General features: G+C 35.9%; 1 protein-coding gene across 3 annotated transcripts in view; it reads left to right on the top strand.

The window, feature by feature from the left end:
- HMGCLL1 (3-hydroxy-3-methylglutaryl-CoA lyase like 1) overlaps positions 1–22,787 on the top strand; it is a 55,260-nt gene that overhangs the window by 11,807 nt on the left and 20,666 nt on the right. For all 3 annotated transcript variants that reach the window (XM_034436701.3, XM_034436700.3, XM_034436699.3), the window contains exons 2-7: positions 2,928–3,005; positions 5,083–5,190; positions 9,622–9,717; positions 11,453–11,601; positions 17,903–17,966; positions 19,765–19,953. In XM_034436701.3, the coding sequence (XP_034292592.2) occupies positions 2,928–3,005; positions 5,083–5,190; positions 9,622–9,717; positions 11,453–11,601; positions 17,903–17,966; positions 19,765–19,953 (684 nt within the window). The remainder of the gene's footprint in view (positions 1–2,927; positions 3,006–5,082; positions 5,191–9,621; positions 9,718–11,452; positions 11,602–17,902; positions 17,967–19,764; positions 19,954–22,787) is intronic.

Below are 22,787 nucleotides of genomic sequence, written 5' to 3'. Positions count from 1 at the left end.
ACGTATTTGTTAGGGATGGCAGTTTACTAAAATAAATAACAAAAAGTTGCACATCTTAACCTCTCTGACATTCGGATCACCCCCAAATACCCTCCCCCCTTTTAATCTTCATCTTGTAATGTTACCATATCTCCCCTGAAGGAAAATAAATAAATAAATATCAGCATGATAGCGTGATCCCTTGCTGAAAAAAGTTGCCAACTCTGGTGTCAATGCTTCATATCTACCAATAAATAGAACTATGTAACATGTTAGTTAACTGAATTTGATTTCTTTTTCTGAATTCCTTTCTTATTTCCTGTTCTTGTGCTAAGCATTACACTATCCTTTGCATTTTGTATTGGGCTGAAACAATTTACAAAATGCATCTTAGGCTGCCTGGGAATTTTGCAAATTATAAATTGGGAATTTTCAATACATTTGGAAGATGCTTCAGTTGAGAAGTCCCTTCATCACAGTTTCATCAGCGCTATAGAACTTACTTTAAATGGCTGCTATTATAACCATGGTGATTACGCTGAAATGGTTAAAGAGCTCTGAAGGATCCACATAAATCAAGGTACAGATTACATGGGTTCAGGAATTCTGGGAATTCTGGGAGTTGAAGTCCATAGGTCATAAAATTGTCGTAATTGCACACCCCTTCATTAAATTAAACATGTAGGATCAGGTCTCCTGTTTTTTCTCTTTTATTCAAAAATAAATGCAAGAGGCCCAATCAGTTTCATGATCACAGGATGTGGGGAGGTTTAATCTTTTGTATTCTAGTTTTTAGCTATCTTTTTTATACAACTGATGTGAGGGGTAGGAATATAAGCTATTTTTACTGCAATGAAGTTTGGTCTGGTATGAGAGAAAAAAGAAACATTATTACCTAAAACAACCAAGCCATCTGATAGCCACGTGTGGGCAATTGAAACAGCACATTAAGATTTTCCACAAAAGATAACTTGTAATACAATATACAATAATAATATGGTAGTGATGTTTACTTCCCCACACACGCTGGTGGGTGGGTGCTGTCATATAGCCTGTGATGACGCATGATGGGAAATTATGACTACATTCTGAGTACGTCTGAGATGTTACCCCCATTTCTCACAGAGGCATTTGTACCACACATGTGCCCTTTGTCTTGTAAGATCAAATATCTGATGGTCTTGAAAAACCTCTCTGCGAAGAGGTCTTTTATTAATAATAATGAAGTGCTTTCTAAATTGGAGGAGATGGTATATGACCACGGAAATGTCTTTGGACAATGCTGGCTCCCTCGGCTAAGAAACGAAGATGAGCACCGCCCCCCTAGAATCGGACACGACTGGACAGAGAAACCTTTACTCTTTACCTTTATGTAGCCAAAGAGAGCTTTGCCTTTGCATTGAAATGGACTTATATACTCGGGAAGTGTAGGCCCACCCAGATTCCATAAAACCTTTGAAGGCCAGATGGTGCCTGTAGTCAGATATTTCCTATGTTCTTCTTAACAGTGTTAACAGAGATGAAGAGTAAATGAATTGGTTCCCCCTTCCTTCAAAAGTCAGTCGCTTGGTATCCAGCATGTATTTATGACGGTTGCAGCATCTCGGGGTTATATGATCCCTATTTGTGAACTTCCCAGGGAGAAGTCAATGGGGAAAGCCAAATTTGCTTAACAACTGAGTGATTTGCTTAATGACCATGACAAAAAATGTTGTAAAATGGAGTGCAATTCAACTAATGACTACATCATTTAGTGATGAAAGTTTTGGCTCTGATTGTGGCTGTCAGCTGAGAACCATTTGTAAAGTATTTTAGATATTAAGGCAAAAACTTTGAACTGAACACTCGTGTTCTGCTCATCATTATAATCTGATTGTTCATCATTGTAGAACCATAGCAAGACAATCGTTGGTATTTAGCTTACTGATTTTGTGTCCTGCAAGTTGTGACTAAACAACAGTCCTGTGATTTGGCAGGTCTTGATTATATTGTACTTACAGTATGTATTGAATAGTTAGAGATCTTAACTTTGCCATAACTAGATTTTGTCTACCAAAGGAAGGAGCAAATATCCTTTGGGACATCTGAGCATTTATTTATTTTGTCAATAATTAAGGTTCTATTTTTAATGCCAAGCCACTTACTGATGCCAGCACAATTTCATGCTGATTTTGCTGGGATGTGAAAGAATGTAAGTGTATGAAACCACCCTCAGATTTTTTTATACCAATTAATGACAAAAATATTGCTCAGAAATACAAAAGCTGGCTCTAAAAGTCTAGCTTTATTTCATTCAGTGCTATCAGTCATTACCATATCTCTGTGGCGCATACATATGTATATGCACACACTTACATCGTTGTATAAAATATGGATCTGATCTAATGCCTTGATTGGTAACTGATTTGTTGGAAATTTTTGTTTAGGAAAGCATCAGTAAGCATGAATGGCGAAAATCTTCTTTCCAAATTGCCTTCCAAGGAATATTACATTTCCATAACCATACTTCATCTTTACTCTCCTTTGATCACAGGATTAGCATCTGGAATACAGATTTTATGCAAATGTTGCTAGTTGCTAATATAAATTATTCCCAAACTAGATGAAAATCAGTTTCTTGAAAATGTAAACGTTATGTTAGGAGGAACTGGCTGTGATCAAGTTGATCCTCTTCTTATTTTCTCCTAAGAGCATCGTTTGTTGAAAAAGGCTATCGTGTTTTAGAATCCTGGCTGTTTGATCCTAATCTGCAAGGAAACATTTCCACGATGATGAAAAGACATTCTGCAAAGATTCTTTAAGATAATTTTCATTGTTCCCCCTTTCACATTCCTGAACCTGTTTTTAGTATGAAAACAAGCTGTAGGCAAAGCCCTAAGGAGGGAGCCTTGGTGTAGATTAAACTATAATCTTTTACATGCTAACAAATCTTTCATATTATGTTTCAGGAATTGCTTACAAGTGGATTTCCTGAGTTTGTTAAAATAGTGGAAGTTGGTCCAAGAGATGGATTACAGAATGAAAAGGTATGTTAACAATAGGGATAGTGAGCCTTTGAGGAAGACAATACTGTATTAATTAATCCCAGATAGTTGATTATGCCATTAAAAGTTTACAATATATAAAAGACACCAGAGTTTAGATCTCGATTCCCCTCTTTTGTGATGTTTTAATATTTAATATTAATTAATTAATTAATAACTTGGTGTAAGCATTTTCTTAGTACTTACTGTAGTAATATCCTAGCTGTTGCAATCATACTGTCTTCAAAAGCTTTCCTCTTTAAAATATCAACAAAATATGACTGTAGCAAAAGGAAAAGCAATGAGACTGTTTCATTTCATTGAAATGGCTACATTTTTTTAATAGCATCAGTATGAAATCAATTAGTAGTACAATATACAATAGCAACTTTATATTAAGAAAAGGACTCTGACATATTATATTAACTGAGAGAACCCCACAAAATGTCTTTACAAGCCTCAGTCCATATGGAAGCCATTTCTCTTTGGTGACATTCCATATAGCTTCAGTGTGCATGTTTGTCACTTAGCAGATGCCCAGCCTATGGGTTTTCCCCATTTTATTATTAATTTGTAAGAAAAAAAAAGTTCCTCATTAAATGAGAAAGACCTGTGGACCGCCACCTTCTGATTTGATCTCTCTCTCCCTGCCTTCTTCAACTGCCTGACCTGTTATCTGGAATGTTGCTATGTAGAAGCATGTGCTTTGCAGCTCATGCAATGTTTACATATGAAAAGCATAGCCTTGGGATGGAAGCTACCCCAAGTGATGCAGATGTGACAAAAGTCATAGGGCAATTGGTGATGTTTGCATAACTAAGCAGAAGCACTTGGTCAACATGAGCTGATCACAAAAAGCTAAGTAGGGTTGGACCTAGTTGATACTTGGATGGAAGATGATAAAGCTTGTAGATGGACTGAGAAGTGGAAAAACATCCTAGAAGAAGGCAATGCAAACTGCTTCTGTTTTGTTGGAACAATCTTGGAAGTTTGATGAACAGGAGAACCAGTTTGGTATAATGATTAAAGTGCTGACCTAAAACCAGGAGACTGTGAATTCTAGTCCTGCCTTAGGCATGAAAGCTAGCTGGGTGACTTTGGCCAGTCACGCTGTCTTAGCCCAAACCACTTCACAGGATTGTAGTTGTGGTGAAAATAGGAGGAGGACAGAGATGTATTTGCCACCTTTATTTACTTATAAAGCAATACATTGAGATAAAAATCTAATGTAAATAAATAAGTAAATAAATCTTCATGTGCCCATGAAGTTATCAGTAGTTGTATCTACATATAAAATGATGTCTTGCAGTGTTTACACCACAAGTACAAGCAGATAAACCAGTGTGTTTATTTGGAATATCACAATGTTATTATCAGTTTCTCCTTCATCAGTAGTTATATCAATTATATAAATTAAGGAAGTGCTGCTTTTTCTTCCATAGCCACTCCATGTAACATTTCTGGAATACATTTGAGAAGGCAGGAAGAGGGAAGTTACTTAGCAAGGGAAGGAATGTTAAAAGTCCATTGGTAGAAGGGGAGGTCCCTATTTCCGTGACATTGGAAAAAGTGACAGCAGCTTTCTGAGTTTTGTCTTACTTTGTGACTAAATGATTTTCTCATGTTCTTCTATCATAAATGCATTACATTTCCATCCTTGTCTTTCTCTTAGTCTCAGAGGTTTTAAATTGTAAGCTCTTGGGGGACAGAGCCTTACTTTCTGCTTTGAACTGGTTGGGGCAATGCCAGTTACTGTAATAGTCAGAAAAATATGTTCTGTATTCCCAAACATGTGCTATCCATAGTCTTTATTCCATCTGACCGTGTCACTTGTATTAAACAGATATTGCAGACTCTGAGGAAGAGCCAACAGTAGTGCGCATTACAACTTATTTCCTGTGGATGTGTGTTAGTTTCCTTTTGACTAAGAAAAGAGCATCTGGGCCCAATAACCTAAAACATCACTAGTGATTTTTACATTTTGTTTTATGGCATTATAAATAGTTTTTTGTGTGGATCCAAGATGTTTTTAACACATGGCATTGTGCTGTATAGAAATGATATTTCTTCCAATTCACAGGCTATACTTCCTACAGATGTGAAAATTAAGTTAATCGACCAACTTTCCCAAACTGGCTTGTCTGTCATAGAAGTGACAAGTTTTGTTTCTTCAAAATGGGTACCTCAGGTAGGTAAAAGAACTGACCGTCCTGAGCATTACTCATCAATGTTCAACATTGCCAGTGTTTCTTGCACCATGAAATTTCTCCACACTCTTTTTCTGGGCCATTAGTTCTGTATTTAGCTTTCCTGTATTGCTTCTCATTTCCCCTCTGTCTTGTTTTTCTATTGTTTTCTGTAGTTGTTAGAGATGATATTTGCCAAGTCCTGGTTGGTTTACCAATGACAATTTCTTTGCCCCTAGGCAAACTCTTAATGGCTTGGGCACATTACTTGTTCATAATCCAGATAGATATATTTATTAGAGAGGTCAAACTATATTGGAGTCATAATTTCTATAAAGATTTACTACTGTTTCTGGATAAATATGATAATGGAAAGAAAGTAAAAATTAATCTTTGCAAAAGATATTTCCGTTTGATTTTTCCTTTTTAATGCTAGATGATACAGCGTTAATCCTGTAGCCAACATGTTGTCGTTATTTTTCTGTTGACTTCTGAAAGGTTAGAGAAAAATGCACTGATACATTGCAATATTTTGTGCTTCTTTTGTTGGGAGGCTGAATATAAGATAACTGCACATGGGTATTCATTGCAACTATAGAAAACTACTTTAAAATCCTTTATGTGCTGAAGTCGCGGTTAGTTGACAGTAGAATGTGACCAAGATATCCACATCACCACCACAATGTAGTGACATTCAAACAGCTTCAGGTGACACATCTGGTTGTGGGCTGTAACTTAATCTAAAGGGAATTTTCATGTGATCTTATAAATTGACCTTAAAGCAAATATGAGACATTACTTCATGGAATGGCTCTCTTTAATTTAGGGCCAAATTATACATTATAACAGGGCAGCATAATCTGAATGAAATGTCTCTCTAATGTTTTTTCCAGACAATATTTTAAGAGAAAAAGGAGTGTATGTGAGTTTTTGTTGCATGTTGTCATCCTGATGAAAATTGTCCTCATCCAAGGCTGCTATTTGATAAGAAACACATAAGTGCAGGCATTTTGTTGGATTGAGACTTGGGTCTTCAGAAATGAAATAAATGCTTAAATTTGTGGAAGATAAAACAGTCCCTTGAACGCCCCACCACCACCCCGGCTAATTCTGTCTTGAAGCTACTATTCCAATCATGCTTTGTGTATACCGGTATATGTTGTGGAGAGAGAAAATCAGTGAATGTCTATGGAGATTCTCAGTCATCCAAGTCATGATTGTCCCAAAAGTGGGCAAAAGACAGAAATGAAGAAGCATCTTGGAGGAGAACCGAAATGGCTTCAAGTAAAAACAAGAAGTCCAGTTGCCTTTGAGAAATCAGTGAACACACTTCTCCACAGAAACATCCTACAGATACTACATCTGTTGCAGGAAATTTGAATTTCTTTATAGGATTTTCCCGTCTACTAGGCAAGTGGCAGCCTCAGAAATGAGACATGAATTTCTTTGGGAAAATAGATTGATGAAAAGTTAATGCTATTGATAGTCTGAATTCACACAGCAAATCACTCACTCTTGCCTGCAGCTTCTGTAATAAAAATAAGAGGTATTCACATATCTTTATTGTAGTAAGAACATTGGGTTATAATTGTCATTGTCTATAATAACGTTCCAAACATGGGAAATGAACAGAATGAGCTTGTACCAGCATACAGAAAAGCAAATATGATTTCATAGTTAAAGTGGAGACTGGGATAACTTTTGTGGGATGATTTCTCTAATTAGAATAGATCAATTGTATGATACTATTTGTTCACAAGGAGCAGAAGCAACAGAAATAGAATAGTTGTTGCAGTGGTAATTAAAACATTAAAATATCCTTGCCCAGAAATCCAAATGAATGAATTTGGCAATACTGTGGAGAGAATCTGGGTTAAAAATAAATGCAATACTGTTGTTAATACCTCCTATTGCCCTCCTCAACTAAGGGAGGATGTGGGCAAATTTGCAGAGCTTTTAAAGAGGCATGAAGTGGTAATGATGGAAGATTAATAACACCCACACTTATTTGGGGACAAACTTTGCAGCATAGTCCTTCTAGCAAACTCATAACACCTCATACTGACAATCTTCTTCTGTAGAGGATAGAGAAGAGAATTAACTCTAATTAAAACTAGAAAATTTGGGGTTCAAATGCATACACCAATTTGGAAGGTTTTAAAGATTAATATACAACTAAAAAAAATTCCTCTTGGGACTGATGGATAAACAGTTGGAAAAAAGTCATGGCACTTTGTTTTATATATGACAACCACAGCAAGATATTGGATAAACAAAGATGAAAAGATTTGGCAATATCTACAACAGAGAAATGGTTGGTGAAGATTATAGATTTTCCTGAGATGGCTAAATTGACTTATTTTATTAGAAAAAAGACAATATCTACGTTTATTGCTGTCTGAACACCCTTTATGGACTTTTTGCATAAAACAGAAAAAAATGTACTTATACTCTATGGTTTTGATGATTTACATAGGGTCAGTTATAGAAAGAAGAGAATCACAATGTAATGTTAGAGAAAGAGGTAAATCTACAATTGTATTTATAACTGCTGTTAAAGAAGATCAGAAACCACTTTTCTATTTCTCTTCTAGCTTTTTTCTTTGTGTAGTTTTTCTTTTCTTTTTTTTCTTTTTTCATCTGAATCTTTGTATTAATATTTTTTAAAACTTTCAATTATATATATATATATATATATATATATATATATATATATATATAATACATATATACACACACACATACACACACACACACACACACATATATATATATACATACTTATAGTGTTAGCATTAACAAAATCTGTTTAAATTGCCTATACTAATAGGCATCCCATGCTTTCTTTTAAATTTTTTTTTTTTGTTGGATTTTTCTTATTGTTATTTTATAGTGTAATATAGTATTCTGATACTTTCCTTCAAGGAATATTTAAGGCCACCATAAACTACTCTTTTCAATTCCTTAGTTTTTAAAAATGTTTTCTTAATTTCTTTTTCTTTCCCAGTGAGTCTCCTTCAGTAGCAAATTTGGTCTAGGATGGCCATGTATAAGGGGTGGAAAACAATCTCATTTTATTTCTATTTCAATGCTGTATGTAACAGTGTGATGTTTTCATTAAATTTGTTTACATACTAAGGTCACATTGCTTGCCGGTGAAGCATGATCTTAATTGTATCCCCTTAGATCAGCCTTTTCTTAGATCATAAAATTATAGCTAGTTACTTTTCTATCTTTTCTTTCTTAAAGGTATTTTTGAATTTTTACTACTTCTTTACAAATGTTTTCTTTGGCGTTGATTTTTTTTAGTTAAAACAGCCAGAAGAAGTAAAGGGTTTGCAGTAGCAATGTGCCATGTAAAACAGAATCCCACACCTATAATTGAAATTGCCAAGAATGATAAACGGGTGCCGCTGGAATGCTTATGGCTTAAGTATCCTATTGCATTTTGTACGTGGATTGCAGAAACATTAATGTTAAAATAAGACTTTACATTCAAGAAAAATTATCAGGAATAAAATTTGTTGTAGAAAATCTATTCGAAACTATTAAGGTTCATGGTGCTTGAATTGTACTTTATATTTAGCCTTTTAACCATATTTCCAGGGGTCTCATAATATTCAAAAGCACAAATGTTGTCGCATTGGTTTTGTATTTCATTAAATAAAGTACATTTCATTTTAAAGATTTGCCTTATCCTAGATGGTATGAGGGACATTCTTTATTTAATTAAGGGTTTAAAGTTTTGTTATGATTGCACAAATAGCTTGTCTTTCCTCTGCAACCTCAAGATGGTAAACATATGAGTCTCACTTCCTTTTACCATCACAACAAAAATATGGTCATTTATTTGGGCTGAGAGTAACTCCAGGGTCACAAGCAGCTTCATGTTGAGCAAGGACTCAAACTGCCCACCCCAAATCTCAATTCAATATCTTACCCACAGCACAGCTACTTGTGGCATACTAAAAGAGATACTCCTACACCTAGTGCCACGTAACAACCATGCAATATATAGAGAAAGAGAACAAATGTTAGCAATAGCAATAGCACTTAGACTTACATAGCGCTTTACAGTGCTTTACATCCCTTTCTGAGGCATTTAGAGAGTCAGCCTATTGCCCCCCAAAATCAGGGTCCTCATTTTACCCACCTCGGAAGGATGGAAGGCTGAGTCAACCTTGAGCCGCTCAGGATCAAACTCCTGGAGTGAGCAGGGAGTTAGCTCTGCGGTACTGCATTCTAACCACTGCGCCACCATGGCTCAAATGTTAGTTACACTGATTATATTACCTGACATACATTCTCAGTTTTATCTTGCTTATCTGATGTTGTGCTATTTGTGGGTTGTGTTACTTGTGTTCCTTTATTAATGCCATGAGGTAGGCATCAGGTACTATAATATAACCTTGTGAAATGATTTTTTTTAAAAGATGGCAGATCATACAGAAGTAATGAAAGGAATAAAACGATATCCTGGAGTCCATTATCCAGTCCTTACTCCTAATCTTCATGGTTTCCATTCTGCTGTATGTATGTAATAAATGTGCATATATATATGTGTGTGTGTATAGAATGAAAATAGTGTAGTACAGACTGGGGAGATGCAAGTTTGAATCTACCTTCATCCACAGATGCCTATTGGGAGACTTTGGGCCAGTCACCTTCTTTCAGCCCCAATATAAAGTCAGGATAATAGTTAACAAAAAAACTAGTGCTTTTTTGCTATGGTAAATATAAAAAAGAACACTCTTTTTGATGGAAATTAGGAAAAAATCCTTCCAAAGCATTCAAAGAATTGTATAATTAGAAATAACAAAATTATAGAAAGCTTCCGTTCTTGAAGTTAAATCCAAAAATCCATTAATCAGGATTTAGATTCTTTGAAATGTATGACTTGTGCCAAATTGGGCGCTTATCCACATCTCCTGCTTGCTGCAGTGCGCTGGCAGCACATGTACCAAGCGTTAAAGAAATCTCTTCACAGTAGAATCATCATGTCCCTGCTGAGGAGGCTGGCAGAAGTGGCATGAAGTATTCCTGCATGGAACAATATGATACCACTGCTGCCTCCCTTGTGATGCTGTTGGGAAAATAGTTGGAATGTCTTTTCCTTTCCCAAACTGAGAAACTGCAGTCAAGAGGATCATATCCCAATGGCTGGATCAAATAATTATAATGACCTCTAGTCCCCATTAACTTCTATGGCATGGTTTATAAACTATAATATGTATAGGTAGTCCTTGACTTACGACCACAGTTGAGCCCAAAATTTCCATTGCTAAGCAAGACTTTCGTTAATTGGGTTTTGACCCATTTTACAACTTTTCTTGCTGCAGTTGTTAAGTGAATCACTGCAGTTGTTAAGTTAGTAATGCAATCGTTAGTGGGGAATCGGGCTTCCCCATTGACTTTGCTTGTCAGAGGGTCGCAAAACCCGGGGAAACTGCAACCATCATAAATACATGCCAGTTGCTGGGTGTCCAAATTTTGATCACATGACCTTGGGGATGGTGCAATGGTCATAAGACACTTTTTGCAGTGTCGTTGCATCTTTGAGCAGTCAGTAAATTAATGGTTGTATGTTGAGGACGATCTGTATTCAATCAAGCTATTGAGTCAAAATAAACAAACTACATTATGGCTTATCCAAAGAGCGCCAAATATGCAGTCTTCTGTCATCAATTTTAATGGGTACAACCATTATTTTCTTCAGTATGGGAGTAAATGGGTGCTGATGATCAGGATCCACATTTTACCTCTTAAGCTCCCTGATGCCTCCAAGCTTGGTGACCCCCCCCCCCAAGTGACAGAAATTGCACTACTCTGTCTTTTCCAAATTTGTGAATGAGTTTCAGTTCACTCTGTACCTCCACATACCTTTCAGAATAAAAGCCGATAGACTGGAACAAAGATTAAGAAATAATAGCGTAACATAATGCCTCATCTTTTCTACTTTAGTCTTGAATCCTTGATCTAGTAAGTGGGGTCTGATATTGGACACCACTGAGAAAGTTTTAGTTAGCAGCAGTTCCTATAGTAGTAATGACTATCTAGATCTTAAGATACTTAACTGGAACTAATTTTCTCTTGGAATGACTTCATGTAAATTCGATTAATTATAGCTAGACTACTTTTTGGTTGTTCTTGCTACAGTAGTCAGGAACTACTGTTAAAATAATGCATATACTACAATTGCATAGTTCCTATTTACTTAAGAAAAATTATGTTTTTTTTTTCCTTCCTGTTTGTTTGCTTTTGTAGATAGCTGCTGGAGCAACTGAAGTATCAGTGTTTGGTGCCGCATCTGAGACTTTCAGTAAAATAAATATCAATTGTACTATAGAAGAAAGTCTGGACAGATTTGAGGCTGTAGTTAAATCTGCAAGAAATATGGACATTCCAGTGCGAGGGTAATAATTATTAATTTTATTAATGTGATTATTTCTTTGCTATATTTTCACCCTGACGAAAGAAATTGAGATAGATTTCTAATTTGCAGCACAATTTTTGGTTGTTTTCTCAGAAGTGAACCCTAGTGTATTCTGTCGGACATTCAACATAAGACTTATTTTAAGATTGAGTCTTAGTTATTCTGTTTCTGTGATAAAGCTGTAGGTGTTTCACTTCAGACTGATTAAATACCTAGAGTTTCACTTAAGACAGTTACAGCAATACTCACATCCTTGTAAATCCCAATTTACATATCAATCCATGCATAGGTTGGATAGCTTCTCTTGTGCAGTTTTTCAATGTATTCAATGTATTTGAAGAACTCCAACATTTTCTTAAGATCCATTTCTGGAACTCTCTGAACGTCTGGATATTTCCAAAGATTTTTTTCCTTCCCAGCAGTCTTTTATTAAATTTGTAGCAATTAAGGTGATTGGTAGTGAACTGTGGAGGAATGCTCCGGATGGATTGAATTAAATAAGGAGTGCAGTTCAACTGAACCCCTATTTGAAATCCTTTCCTTGACAATGAATGCAATAATGAGTGTTCATTTATTTTCTTGCATTTGTACCTGCAAAGAATAGCCAACAATGCATCTCTGTACTATGTCTATGGAGATTCTCAGTCATCCAGGTCCTGGTTGTCCCAAAAATGCTTTTTCCAAAAGGCAACTGGGCTTCCTTTGTTCTTCCTTGAAGCTGTTTCGCTCCTCATCCAAGAAACTTCTTCAGTTCTGAGAACTAAAGAAGCTTCTCGGATGAGAAGAGAAACATCTTCAAGGAAAAACAAAGAAAGTCCAGTTACCTTTTGGAAAAAATACCTTTGGGACTTTTCTGTTCTATGTAGCATTTTCTCTGTCTAGACATCACAGCAGGGACAGAGACTTGCTGTGAACAATTTTAATCACTATTTGCAGAAAAAGCTGGTGCAATTTGTCTTGACTCCAATGTTACAGCAGGATAGAGAGGTTACTGACTCCAATGTTACAGCAGGATAGAGAGGTTACTGCTAGTCCTGGAGTTTTAGCATGTAGTATATGTGGAGATGAGGACCACCACTTGTCTTGACCAATACCTTTTTTTTTTATTTCATCAAGCTGGCCTGGCCTAAATCTTCTCCCCTTTTTAAATGTAAATTTTAATTTGTTTTTAAATTATGGGGTATTTTAAATTTGTTCAGCCAAATTATTTAATTTGTTTTTATTCTATTTTAAATTTTTGTATTTATGTGTTTTATTCTGTGGCTGTTCACCGCCCTGAGTCCTTCGAGAGTAGGGCGGTATAGAAATTTAATAAAATAAAATAAATAAATAAATACCTTGTCCTTACTAAATGATTAGTTTGGCTTGGATGGGGCAGACTCCATGGTTAAGGGGGTGATTAATGCATTCATCAGGGTGGATTATGTTGCTGCTAGTAGTTATAAGGTCCTTATTGGAAAGGTCTCTTGACATGGAAGATCCTTGTAACTGCAAGAGAGTGTCAAACATTTTTGGGTAGGAGTTCAAAAAGAGTAAAGAATGTAAAGGCTCAAAAAAGATGTGGCCCCAGTGGATTTGGATGCAACTGTCTTTTGTTTAAATTTCTCCTGGGTTTTTGGTTGGCATATAATCCTGAGACTATTTTGACATGTTGATGGGTGACCTAGGCTGGAATATAGAAACTAGATGTGGTGTGAGGACCTGATGGTTTTTCTAGGCTACTTAATGGCTTTTGATACCATCAACTTTGGTATAACTTTAAGCATTCTGGCAAGTTTGGACCTTTCAGAAATCATGTTTCAAGCTTTATATCCTGTTTTTCCTGGCAAATTAGAGTTTATATTGCAAAAATAGATCAACATCAGTGGGTAAAAGTAATGGGAAAAAAATCTCCTTGAAAGCTTTAGAGAGGTTTCTAAAGTTCCATTGCTACAGCTGGACCGGCTTTGGTCCAAGGTCATCCGGCGTTGATATATGTTCATGTTTATCAACTGACATATGGAAGGCTTGAACTGTTTATTGAAAGATGTCATATGCTTACTATTTTTTTAAAAAGATAAGTAAATATCTTTATTAATTACTCATACATCCCATCTCCATATTTACATATATTGTCTAGTGTATGAAATTAATTAGCTGAAGTTTCAAAATGAGGAAAAGAAGTGGTTCTTGTGAACAACCTGTAATTATTAAGGCTTTAAATTGCTGCTGCAAGAGACGGTGAAGCTAAGCCCTGGATGGAGGGGCTTTGCAAATCATTCTGAAAATATTTTGTTCAGAAACGAAATCCCATCTGGATTTGCAAAGTTACCACTACATCGTGAAGGTTCAACATGAAAGCTTTGAAGACTTTCTGGTGGAAGTGTCCTCTATGCATAAACATGTTTAGAGACAACCTTGGGGAGGGGGGGTAATATAGGGAACATATTTTCTCCCCTCTCAAGACTTGTGGCACAATTGCCAACAGAAGGCAACAGTGCATACAATTATTAATCAAAGTTTAAATATAGTTGACCCTTTACTACAATTCTCAGTTTCAGCAGAACTGATTAGAAGTATACACTGCTGATCAACATGATTTTCCTAACTGCTGCAAACAGAGTTATCTTAATTAGTAAATTTTGAATTGTATCATAAAGTAAGTTGCCTATCATGGATAACAGAAGCTGGCCTAGTGAATGGATTTTACAGATATTTATGTTACAGAGATAAAGGAAGACATATTATCAGACAAATACATGAATGCTAACACCCAGTCCAGCAGCACTTTTCCTACGACTTTAGAACATCCTATAAGGCCACAGTTCAAAGAAATGTGCTAAAAATCCAGCCACCAAAATATTTTTAATATATTTTGTATGCTCAATCATACTAAAGTCTTCCTGGTGATCTGGTAATACAAACTGCACAGAAAGTTACTGTCTTTTAAAATAATTGAAAGCTACCCCAGCGCCTTCCTGATATAAAAGTGTATATAATCGCAGACACTCTCCTTATAGGAAATGTGAATGCAATCCATGAAAGAAAAACTTACGTAAATATATTGTAATTAAACTAGGGGCAGTACAGCAGGTGAATAACATGTCACATTTAGACAACTTTAATTGCCTGCTAGCCAAGACACTGACTGGGTGGTCTTGGCAAATCATGCTGTCTCTATGTATGATCTGAGTCACTTAAAATACGGTGAGATGAAAATGGAGTAAGGATTGTAAAGCACAATGTTTTTTTTTTTTATCTTGCTTTACAAGACTATTAAAATAGCCCCATAGTCCCTTGAATATGAACAGTGTTTGGTCAGACCCAGATCCGATTCAACATTTTTCTTTGGGAGCTAAACAGATACCAATGGGAAATACACAAGCAAATTGTGAACAGAATAGAATCTTCCTGTTATTTTCATTGAAAATGTTTGTTAAAATGCGATTTACCTCCATGATAAAATATTAATAACTTGATATGTCATAAATTAGTTTGAACACTCTTTTAAGATATCCAAGATAGCAGCCAACATCACATCCTTTAGTAGTAGTGTAACAAAAATTAACAGAGTGGCACAACTCTTTCTCTCAGTCTTCAACCTTTCTGCTCAGTAGGTGACTCCAGACTCTAGTTTTATGAGATACTCATAATACTATGCATTTTATATAGTGAGGTTTTCCATCTCTTAATTTTGAGAAAGATGGGAGTTCATAACAGATCTGGAACTCACCTTTTAATATCAATCTGAAACCTGAAACTATATTTTAACTTTTAAAAAAAGCAAATAAAATCCCAAGTAAGCAAATTGTGATTCCACAAATGTGTCTCTATTTATAAGTAAAAGAGCAGTCCATTTGTGGATGACACGAGTGTTTACTTCCATGCAGCAAAATTAAATGTTTTGCTTCATTTGTAAAGTTCAGTATGGCAGGAAAAGCATCCAGTGTAATGAAAATATCTGCTTAAAGGAAATGAAAATTATTTGTATACATTCACCAGCAATAGAATTTTTGATATTAAGTAATTTGTTGCTATAAATGGCCATAATATTGTCCATTTTCGTTGAAGTTTGAAATCAGAAAATAGATCTACAATTATTTTTATATATTTTTTTAAATATTGGGAATGGGATTCAGGAAGGGCAGCAATAGTTTTATTTAAGTTTTGATGTAAACTCTCCTATTATTATGGAAATTTGTTGAATTACAAAAATCTACTCAAAATACAGTATGTATTGCATCATCTACTATAGTACTTTGCGGCGAGCAATTTTGGAACACAATTGAAACTATCCAAAGTCCTATTCTTTTTTAAAGCTTTGCTTTAATTAGAAGACATTTTTAGGTTATTATTACAACCTCCCTTTATTTCCTAGTGTTCTGGCAGCAATTATTTGGTGGTTTTATAATATAACATTCGCTAAGGAAATATCAACTGCCATGTTAAGAATTTGCTTTTAGGGTGCATATCTGTTCTTCAGACATGAACTCCCAATGAAAATAAATGCTTCTACAATGAACAGTGTAAATTATATTCAAATATACAGTATAATAATAAACAGGAAGCAGCAGCATCTGTGTCTCAGACTAGATTCTCAGGGATCTCTCTGCATTTGGCTGTGCTCTCTGTCTGTCTGTCTCTGTCTCTGTCTCTCACTCTTCCCACTGAGGCATCAAAAATAGTCTTTGAAAACACAGAAGAGTGCTACATATTTGCCCACAAAAGCTTAAAATTGACTTATATACATTTGGGTTGGGACTGCAAGCTATCTGATGGACAAGTAGAGTTGGAGAATATACAATGTGTGTAGCTGCAAGAAGTGTGGAGGAAAGGCAGGTGTCAGACATGCCATCAATGAGCATAGCTAGTATTGTAATGGCAGCTGGAAAGATTGAGGTGGCTTGTAAAATTTTAACTATAGGCCTGAAAGCAGAAAAATGGGCAGTGAGCCTTTGGCTAGGGAGACAGAGAAAATAGCTGCTGGTTAGCTGATGTAAGCTCCTAGAAGCAGGTTGAAGTATACATTTTATTTGCTACAATAAGGATGGACAGAAGGTGACCTAGGACCTTCAGATAGATCAGCAATGTTTTATTAGTCATCCTCCCTCCCAATATGTCAGAATTTGTTGCAAAAATCAAACATCCAGATAGCACACACAGAGTAACTGATTCAGCAGGATTCCTTAACTTCTCTTTATATACAATATAACACATGAAGATAAATGTACAATACCAATAGCTGATTCTTCCAAGGTAGCAGTTACAAGTAAAACACAAGCAGAGTACAGTAGACTAGTTTCAGTTTCAATTCTCAGCAGAGACCCAGGAGCTAAACACAGCTAAGCCATGCCCAGACTTCCTGCTTAAGTTTCTGTTTCCAAAAACAGCCTCATTGGCTGACCCAGTTGCTATGCCTATTCATTGGCTGATCTTGTTACCATGTCTCCATTCAGTTCCCATTGGCTGTTCTATTCCAGTCTATGAATATTCATACTCTGACACAGTATATACTGGGGAAAAGGTTAGAAGGAACAATTTTTTTCATGAAAAACAGTTCTGGAATTCAAAATTACAATGGCTTAACGCATTGTAAGCCACCCTGAGTCTCTGGAGAAGGGCGGCATATAAATTAAAGCTAATAATAATAATAATAATAATAATAATAATAATAATAATAATAATAATAATAATAATAATAATAATAATTTGAGTTCTTTATTCTGTAACAATGAATTTTGCACCAAAATAGGTTATTGTCAGGATTCTGTTTAAGGATGGGGCAGGCCTGGAGTCATCAGTTGCATGTGATTCTCATTTATATAATATGTAAGCATTCTGGTTGGGTGGCTGCTTTAGCAATATCCTGATCGAGGTCCACTGCACGAGCCTTTCATCCTTTGAAGGGAAGGTGCCTTGCATTGGCATATCATTTCTTCAATCGTGCATAGAATCATCACTCCCAACATTGCAATATTTTATTTTGTGATCTCAGTACAGATAATATGCTGGTTTGAACCAGACAGTTGAAGTCAAATTGTAAATATAAATCGATTTACAGTAGTTAAAAATAAATATGACAAGAACATTGGATTTATGTTTGCATTTAGGCATATGGCATATTACTTGTTACTAGGTGGCTGATAGGTTGCATTCAATTTTATCAGTATTTTAGTCTGACTTTGCAGACTAAATTTGTCCACCCTTACATTTTTTTCCTAATTATATTTACCAGATTTAAAACATGGTAGTTGCTTGTGAGAATTATACATATCAACAATGTACCTCTTTTTCTTGTTTAGGTATGTGTCTTGTGCGTTGGGATGCCCTTATGAAGGAACTATCCCTCCAGCTAAAGTTGCTGAAGTAAGATTATTTCTTCTAAATTAAAACCAAACTAGAATATGTGTGTATTAAATATTCCTCTGCAACTCCTTATTCTTCCAAATTTGTAGAGCTATCGTAGCTGCATGCATGATTCATTCATTTAATTATGATAATTAAAACTGAGAATTCAGAAATATGCTTGACATATATTTATTTATATATAGTGCAACCTGAAATGGAACTGCCAAGTACCCTGAGAGGTACTTCTAATCTTTAAATCGGTGTCAGTCAGTTCTTCTCACTAAAGGTAAAAAAAAAATACATTTCAGCTATATAATTTGACTACATCTTGTCTGTTAGCTGTATTAGACAATAAATAGCCTCCATCTCCAATCCAAATACTGAAGCATGAGCCATAGCTATTAGCTGCCATCAAATATACTATGTGTGTATATTTTCAGAAGCAAGAATAACTGTCAGTTCCGATAACAATAGAAGCATCAGCTTCCACTGTGTCTTAGTAAGCCAGAAAGTAAAACATATGGTGGGGATTTTCTTCATTCGATGCAATAAAGGCGCCTTCATGAACATGTCATGAACACTTCTACTCAAGCCAAGATTTAGTATTAAAGCTGATAGAAGTTATACAATCTGCCTTTTCTGAGGAGTAGATGGACTGCAGAAGCAATGAAAATATGTTTTTAAGTCTAAGAGCCACCCATGTGAAAAAGAATGTGTGTGTAAATGTTTATCTCTGGAATAGGAATGGCGGAACAGCAGATTCATCACTATTCTGTTTCTTGGACAACAACCTTTGACCTGCCACCCCAAACAAAGAACAACCTCATCCTGAGAAAAGTAGTCCCTCATGCTCTACATTTTTAACATGCGTTTATTTCCCCCTCCCCTCAAAAAGAGGGAAGGGATGTAAACTCAGAATCCTTTTTAAATCGGAAACAGGACTGAAAATACAACTCTGCTAGATATTGATAATCCTTGACTCACAACCTTTTTGAAGTTATGATGAACTCAATAAAAGTTACCTACAATCCTGTCCTCCAAATTAGGCTGCTGCACCACCAGGGTGGTCATGAGGTCACAATTTGGGCATGGCAGCTGGTTCATATTTATGACCAGTTGCAGTGCCCCATGATCATGCAATTGTGTTTTGCGATGTTTTTCCAACAAAACCTATCCTTTGGATAACCGGAGTTTGGATTTTGCTTTATGCCCATGGTGTTTTACTTAACCACTGTCATAAAAATGAGCTTGGTCTGGTGGTGATTCGACTTATGACTACAATGATTTACAACCAAAATTCCAGGCTCAATTGTGATTGTAATTTAAGGACTACCTGAATATGGAACAGGGATCTGCTTTGGTTTTCATTTGTTAAACAGACAATATACTGTAATATCAGATGGGCCTTTTCCCGGTCTTAATTGGTTTAGGCAGACTAAAACCTAGCAGAATGTCCTATTGTTTGGTCAAATCTCGATTTAAAAGATCTACAAGGTGGCAATGTGACTTGCATATGTAAGTGCAAAGAATTGATTTGACAACTTAGATCTGTTTTCCTGACCCAGTGCCTTCCAGAGCCATTATGATTAAAATTCCCAAAATTTTAATTAGCCTGATAAGCCATCAGGTTTAGATGTTCCATAATTCTTGGAAAGGAGATAGAAACGAACCAGTTGAAGCGAAAAATGAATGGGTTCCTAATACCTCAGAAATTCTTCTTTGGCACATGTGAATTTGTAACATTATAGTAGACCATTGATATTTCCCTTGTTACCTCTCACTTATATTTGAAAGAACTCTGTTTCTCCCTAATCAGGTCTCCAAAAGGCTATATAGTATGGGATGCTATGAGGTCTCTTTGGGAGATACCATTGGAGTGGGGACCCCAGGCAGTATGAAGAGAACGCTGGAATCTGTTATGATGGAAGTTCCATTGTCCGCTGTGGCAGTGCATTGCCATGATACCTACGGCCAGGCCTTAGCCAATATTCTTACAGCTATGCAGGTAACTTCCAGCCTCTGAGTTCACTTTCACAACCCTCCTTCATTCATATGCATATGTAGGTTGGAGAAAAGAAGAGACAACGAAATGCACCTATGTGCCGAGCTGCTCAGTTCTGGGATTGATTTGATGCTATTCCAAGGGCATGGGATGGGGGCTGAAGAGGCAAGATTATTGTCTTTCACTTGCGACCTAGCAGTTTAGGAATCTGATTTCTGAATATACACTTCATTACCAGCAGAGAGAAATTATGTGCTCTATAGATTCAGGTATCCTGCAGACCCCATTACTGCAGGAAGGAGTAAAATTGAGGTAAGCATTTTAAACAGTCTTTGAGGAAAAGTCATGGAAGTTTGGTTTTATATAGGATAATTGCAGTGAGATTATTACATGCCCCAAAGTGGAAATGTTTGATATTATCTGTAATGGAGATATGGTTGGTAAAGATGATGGGACTTGTAGAGATGGCTAAATTGACTTCTTTGATTAGAGACAATATCTGTATTTATTGCTGACTGGAATCCCCTTGTAGACTTTCTGCATGAAATAGAAAATGGACTTTTGGTTTGTGGTTTTGATGATTAGAAAAGATTAGATAATGGAAAAAATAGAACTTTTTTGTAAGCATAGAGTAAGAGATAATTTTGTAATCATACTTGTATTTGCTGCAAAGGAAATTGGAAGTTTTCTTTTTATTTCATTCTATCTTTTCTTTTTGTACTATTATCTTTTTCTTTCTTTCTTCCCCCCCCTTTCTTTGGATTAGTATATACACACACACACATTCACATGTATAAACACACAAAGATAGGGAGGGAGAGAGGGAGAGAGAGAGAGAGAGAGAAATTCATATATTCATGAATGAGTATGAGTATGAATATGAAGCAAGTAAGTCTGACAGTAAGATAAATGTTGTTAAAAATCGGGTGGTGGAAGCCAGGGCTGCTGATTCTATTTACATCATCCAAATCCACATGAGAACATAAAACTGTAACCCAGATCTCCAACAAGGAATCAGCACTTAAAGGATATTTATCACCTATGTATAATTTTGTGTCTGTGTATATGTATTTGTTATGAATATAAATCAGTTAGAAGTGCAAGAGTTTAAACAGAACAAGAATAAGGCAAAGGACATTAGAGAAACCATTCTGAAAAAAATCAGGGAGGGCAGTTTTCTTTTTTGTAATAACAATAATAGTAACAACAGGACAGGAAAAGATTAAGTGACTTTTCCCCTGGTGTATTTCCTAAAGCTCTTTTTAATCATCATCACCATCTTCAATCATCATCAGCTGACTGACTTCTAAATTACTCTCAGATCTCTGAAGACAATGCATCTGCTTAATTTATCAGAAGAAACAAATTAGGAAGATGTTCAGAAGTTTATAAATGAAATTTCTGATTAACTTAACTACAAAAATAGATACTGTTTCTTATTAAAATTGAGTGGTTTTCTGTTGACCTTCTATTTTTTTTCCTATAAAAGTTATGCCCTACAGCGTAGTACAGTAGCTGTGTCTCCATTACTTTTTCTGTTCTAATAGAAGCACTCAGTTGTCATTTGCCTTGTTGGACCTGATTTCTGGAATTGGCAATCTTTTCGAGCAGCAGGTACTGTGTTTCCCCCAAAATAAGCCCTCCCCCGAAAATAAGCCCTCCCTGAAAATATTTAACCGCATGTGTAGCCGGTCCCCACCATTTCCTCTGGTTAGGGTTAGGGAGACAGAGCTGGAAATCAGGTAAGACAGCAAGAGGATCCCCATCTGGCTCCACATGCCCCAAAATAATAAGACCTCCCCGAAAACAAGGCCAAGCACTTATTTCAGGGTTCAAAAAAATATAATACAGGGTCTTATTTTCAAGAAAACTTGGTATATGTGATATTGGGCACACATACATGGATGAGTTAATTAAAACATTAGATACCGAGAAATTTCTGAGTTATCTTGAAATTTTTAATCAAAAGGCATATAAGGGAGGGAGGATTTGTGGCGTTACATGCTCCATGTATCACGCCCATCGCATCTTGGAAGGAAGCATGTCCTTTTTCATCCTCTCCCTCTGTTGCCTCTATGGAAAACTTTCTGAGTGTCTTCTTCCAGCAGCTCTAGCAAAAATAGATTGCTGGCCATTTATTTATTTATGAAATTAATATGGGTGTTCTTCAAAATCCAGTAACTCTTGGCTGGCTCTCGGTAACATCTAAACCACTGAATAAGGGATCTCTCCCAAAAAGGGATTGCTTTTTAAAGTGGCCACGCTTGCTTGCCTTCTATATTGTGGGCTAAGTGGTGAGAGAATGATCCTCCTATGGCAACACATTATGGTAAGGAAAAGGAAAAGGAAAATGTACCGTAGATCAATGGTGGGATCAAAAGCACATGAAATAACATTTTTAGATTGTAAGTAATGCATGGTTTCACCTTTGGTGAAACTGAAGGAGAATGCTGAGGGAAAAGAGTCTTTTTCAAGGCCAACGGAGTGACACTTACTGAATGTCAGGGCTTTTGGCTTTGACCAGTGACATAAAGCAACAATACGACTTCCAAATTTTACAATTTGTGAAAAAATGTAATAGAAAAAAAAATCAGAAAAAGGGAAAATATTGGTGGAGCTGTTTCTTTTCTTTTTTCTTTTTGGTGCTGTCTGTTTCCTTTTAGAAGTTTTAATGGTAGCACAAACAGAAATGTTGTATAATATTGGAAAGAAATGCAAATGGAAAATGGAAAACAGCTTCCTGTTTGGAAATCATACCAGGAAGGTAGTCAAAGTTTTGATCTGCTGATTCTACTTCTTTAACATGTTTCTTATAGAACTATGGAAACTTCAGATGA

This window comes from Pantherophis guttatus, chromosome 1 (assembly GCF_059756535.1).
Source record: "Pantherophis guttatus breed Tessera chromosome 1, ASM5975653v1, whole genome shotgun sequence".
Classification (NCBI taxonomy): domain Eukaryota; kingdom Metazoa; phylum Chordata; class Lepidosauria; order Squamata; family Colubridae; genus Pantherophis; species Pantherophis guttatus.
Note: the sequence above shows the minus strand (reverse complement) of the source record. Positions and strands in the feature narration are given on the sequence as shown.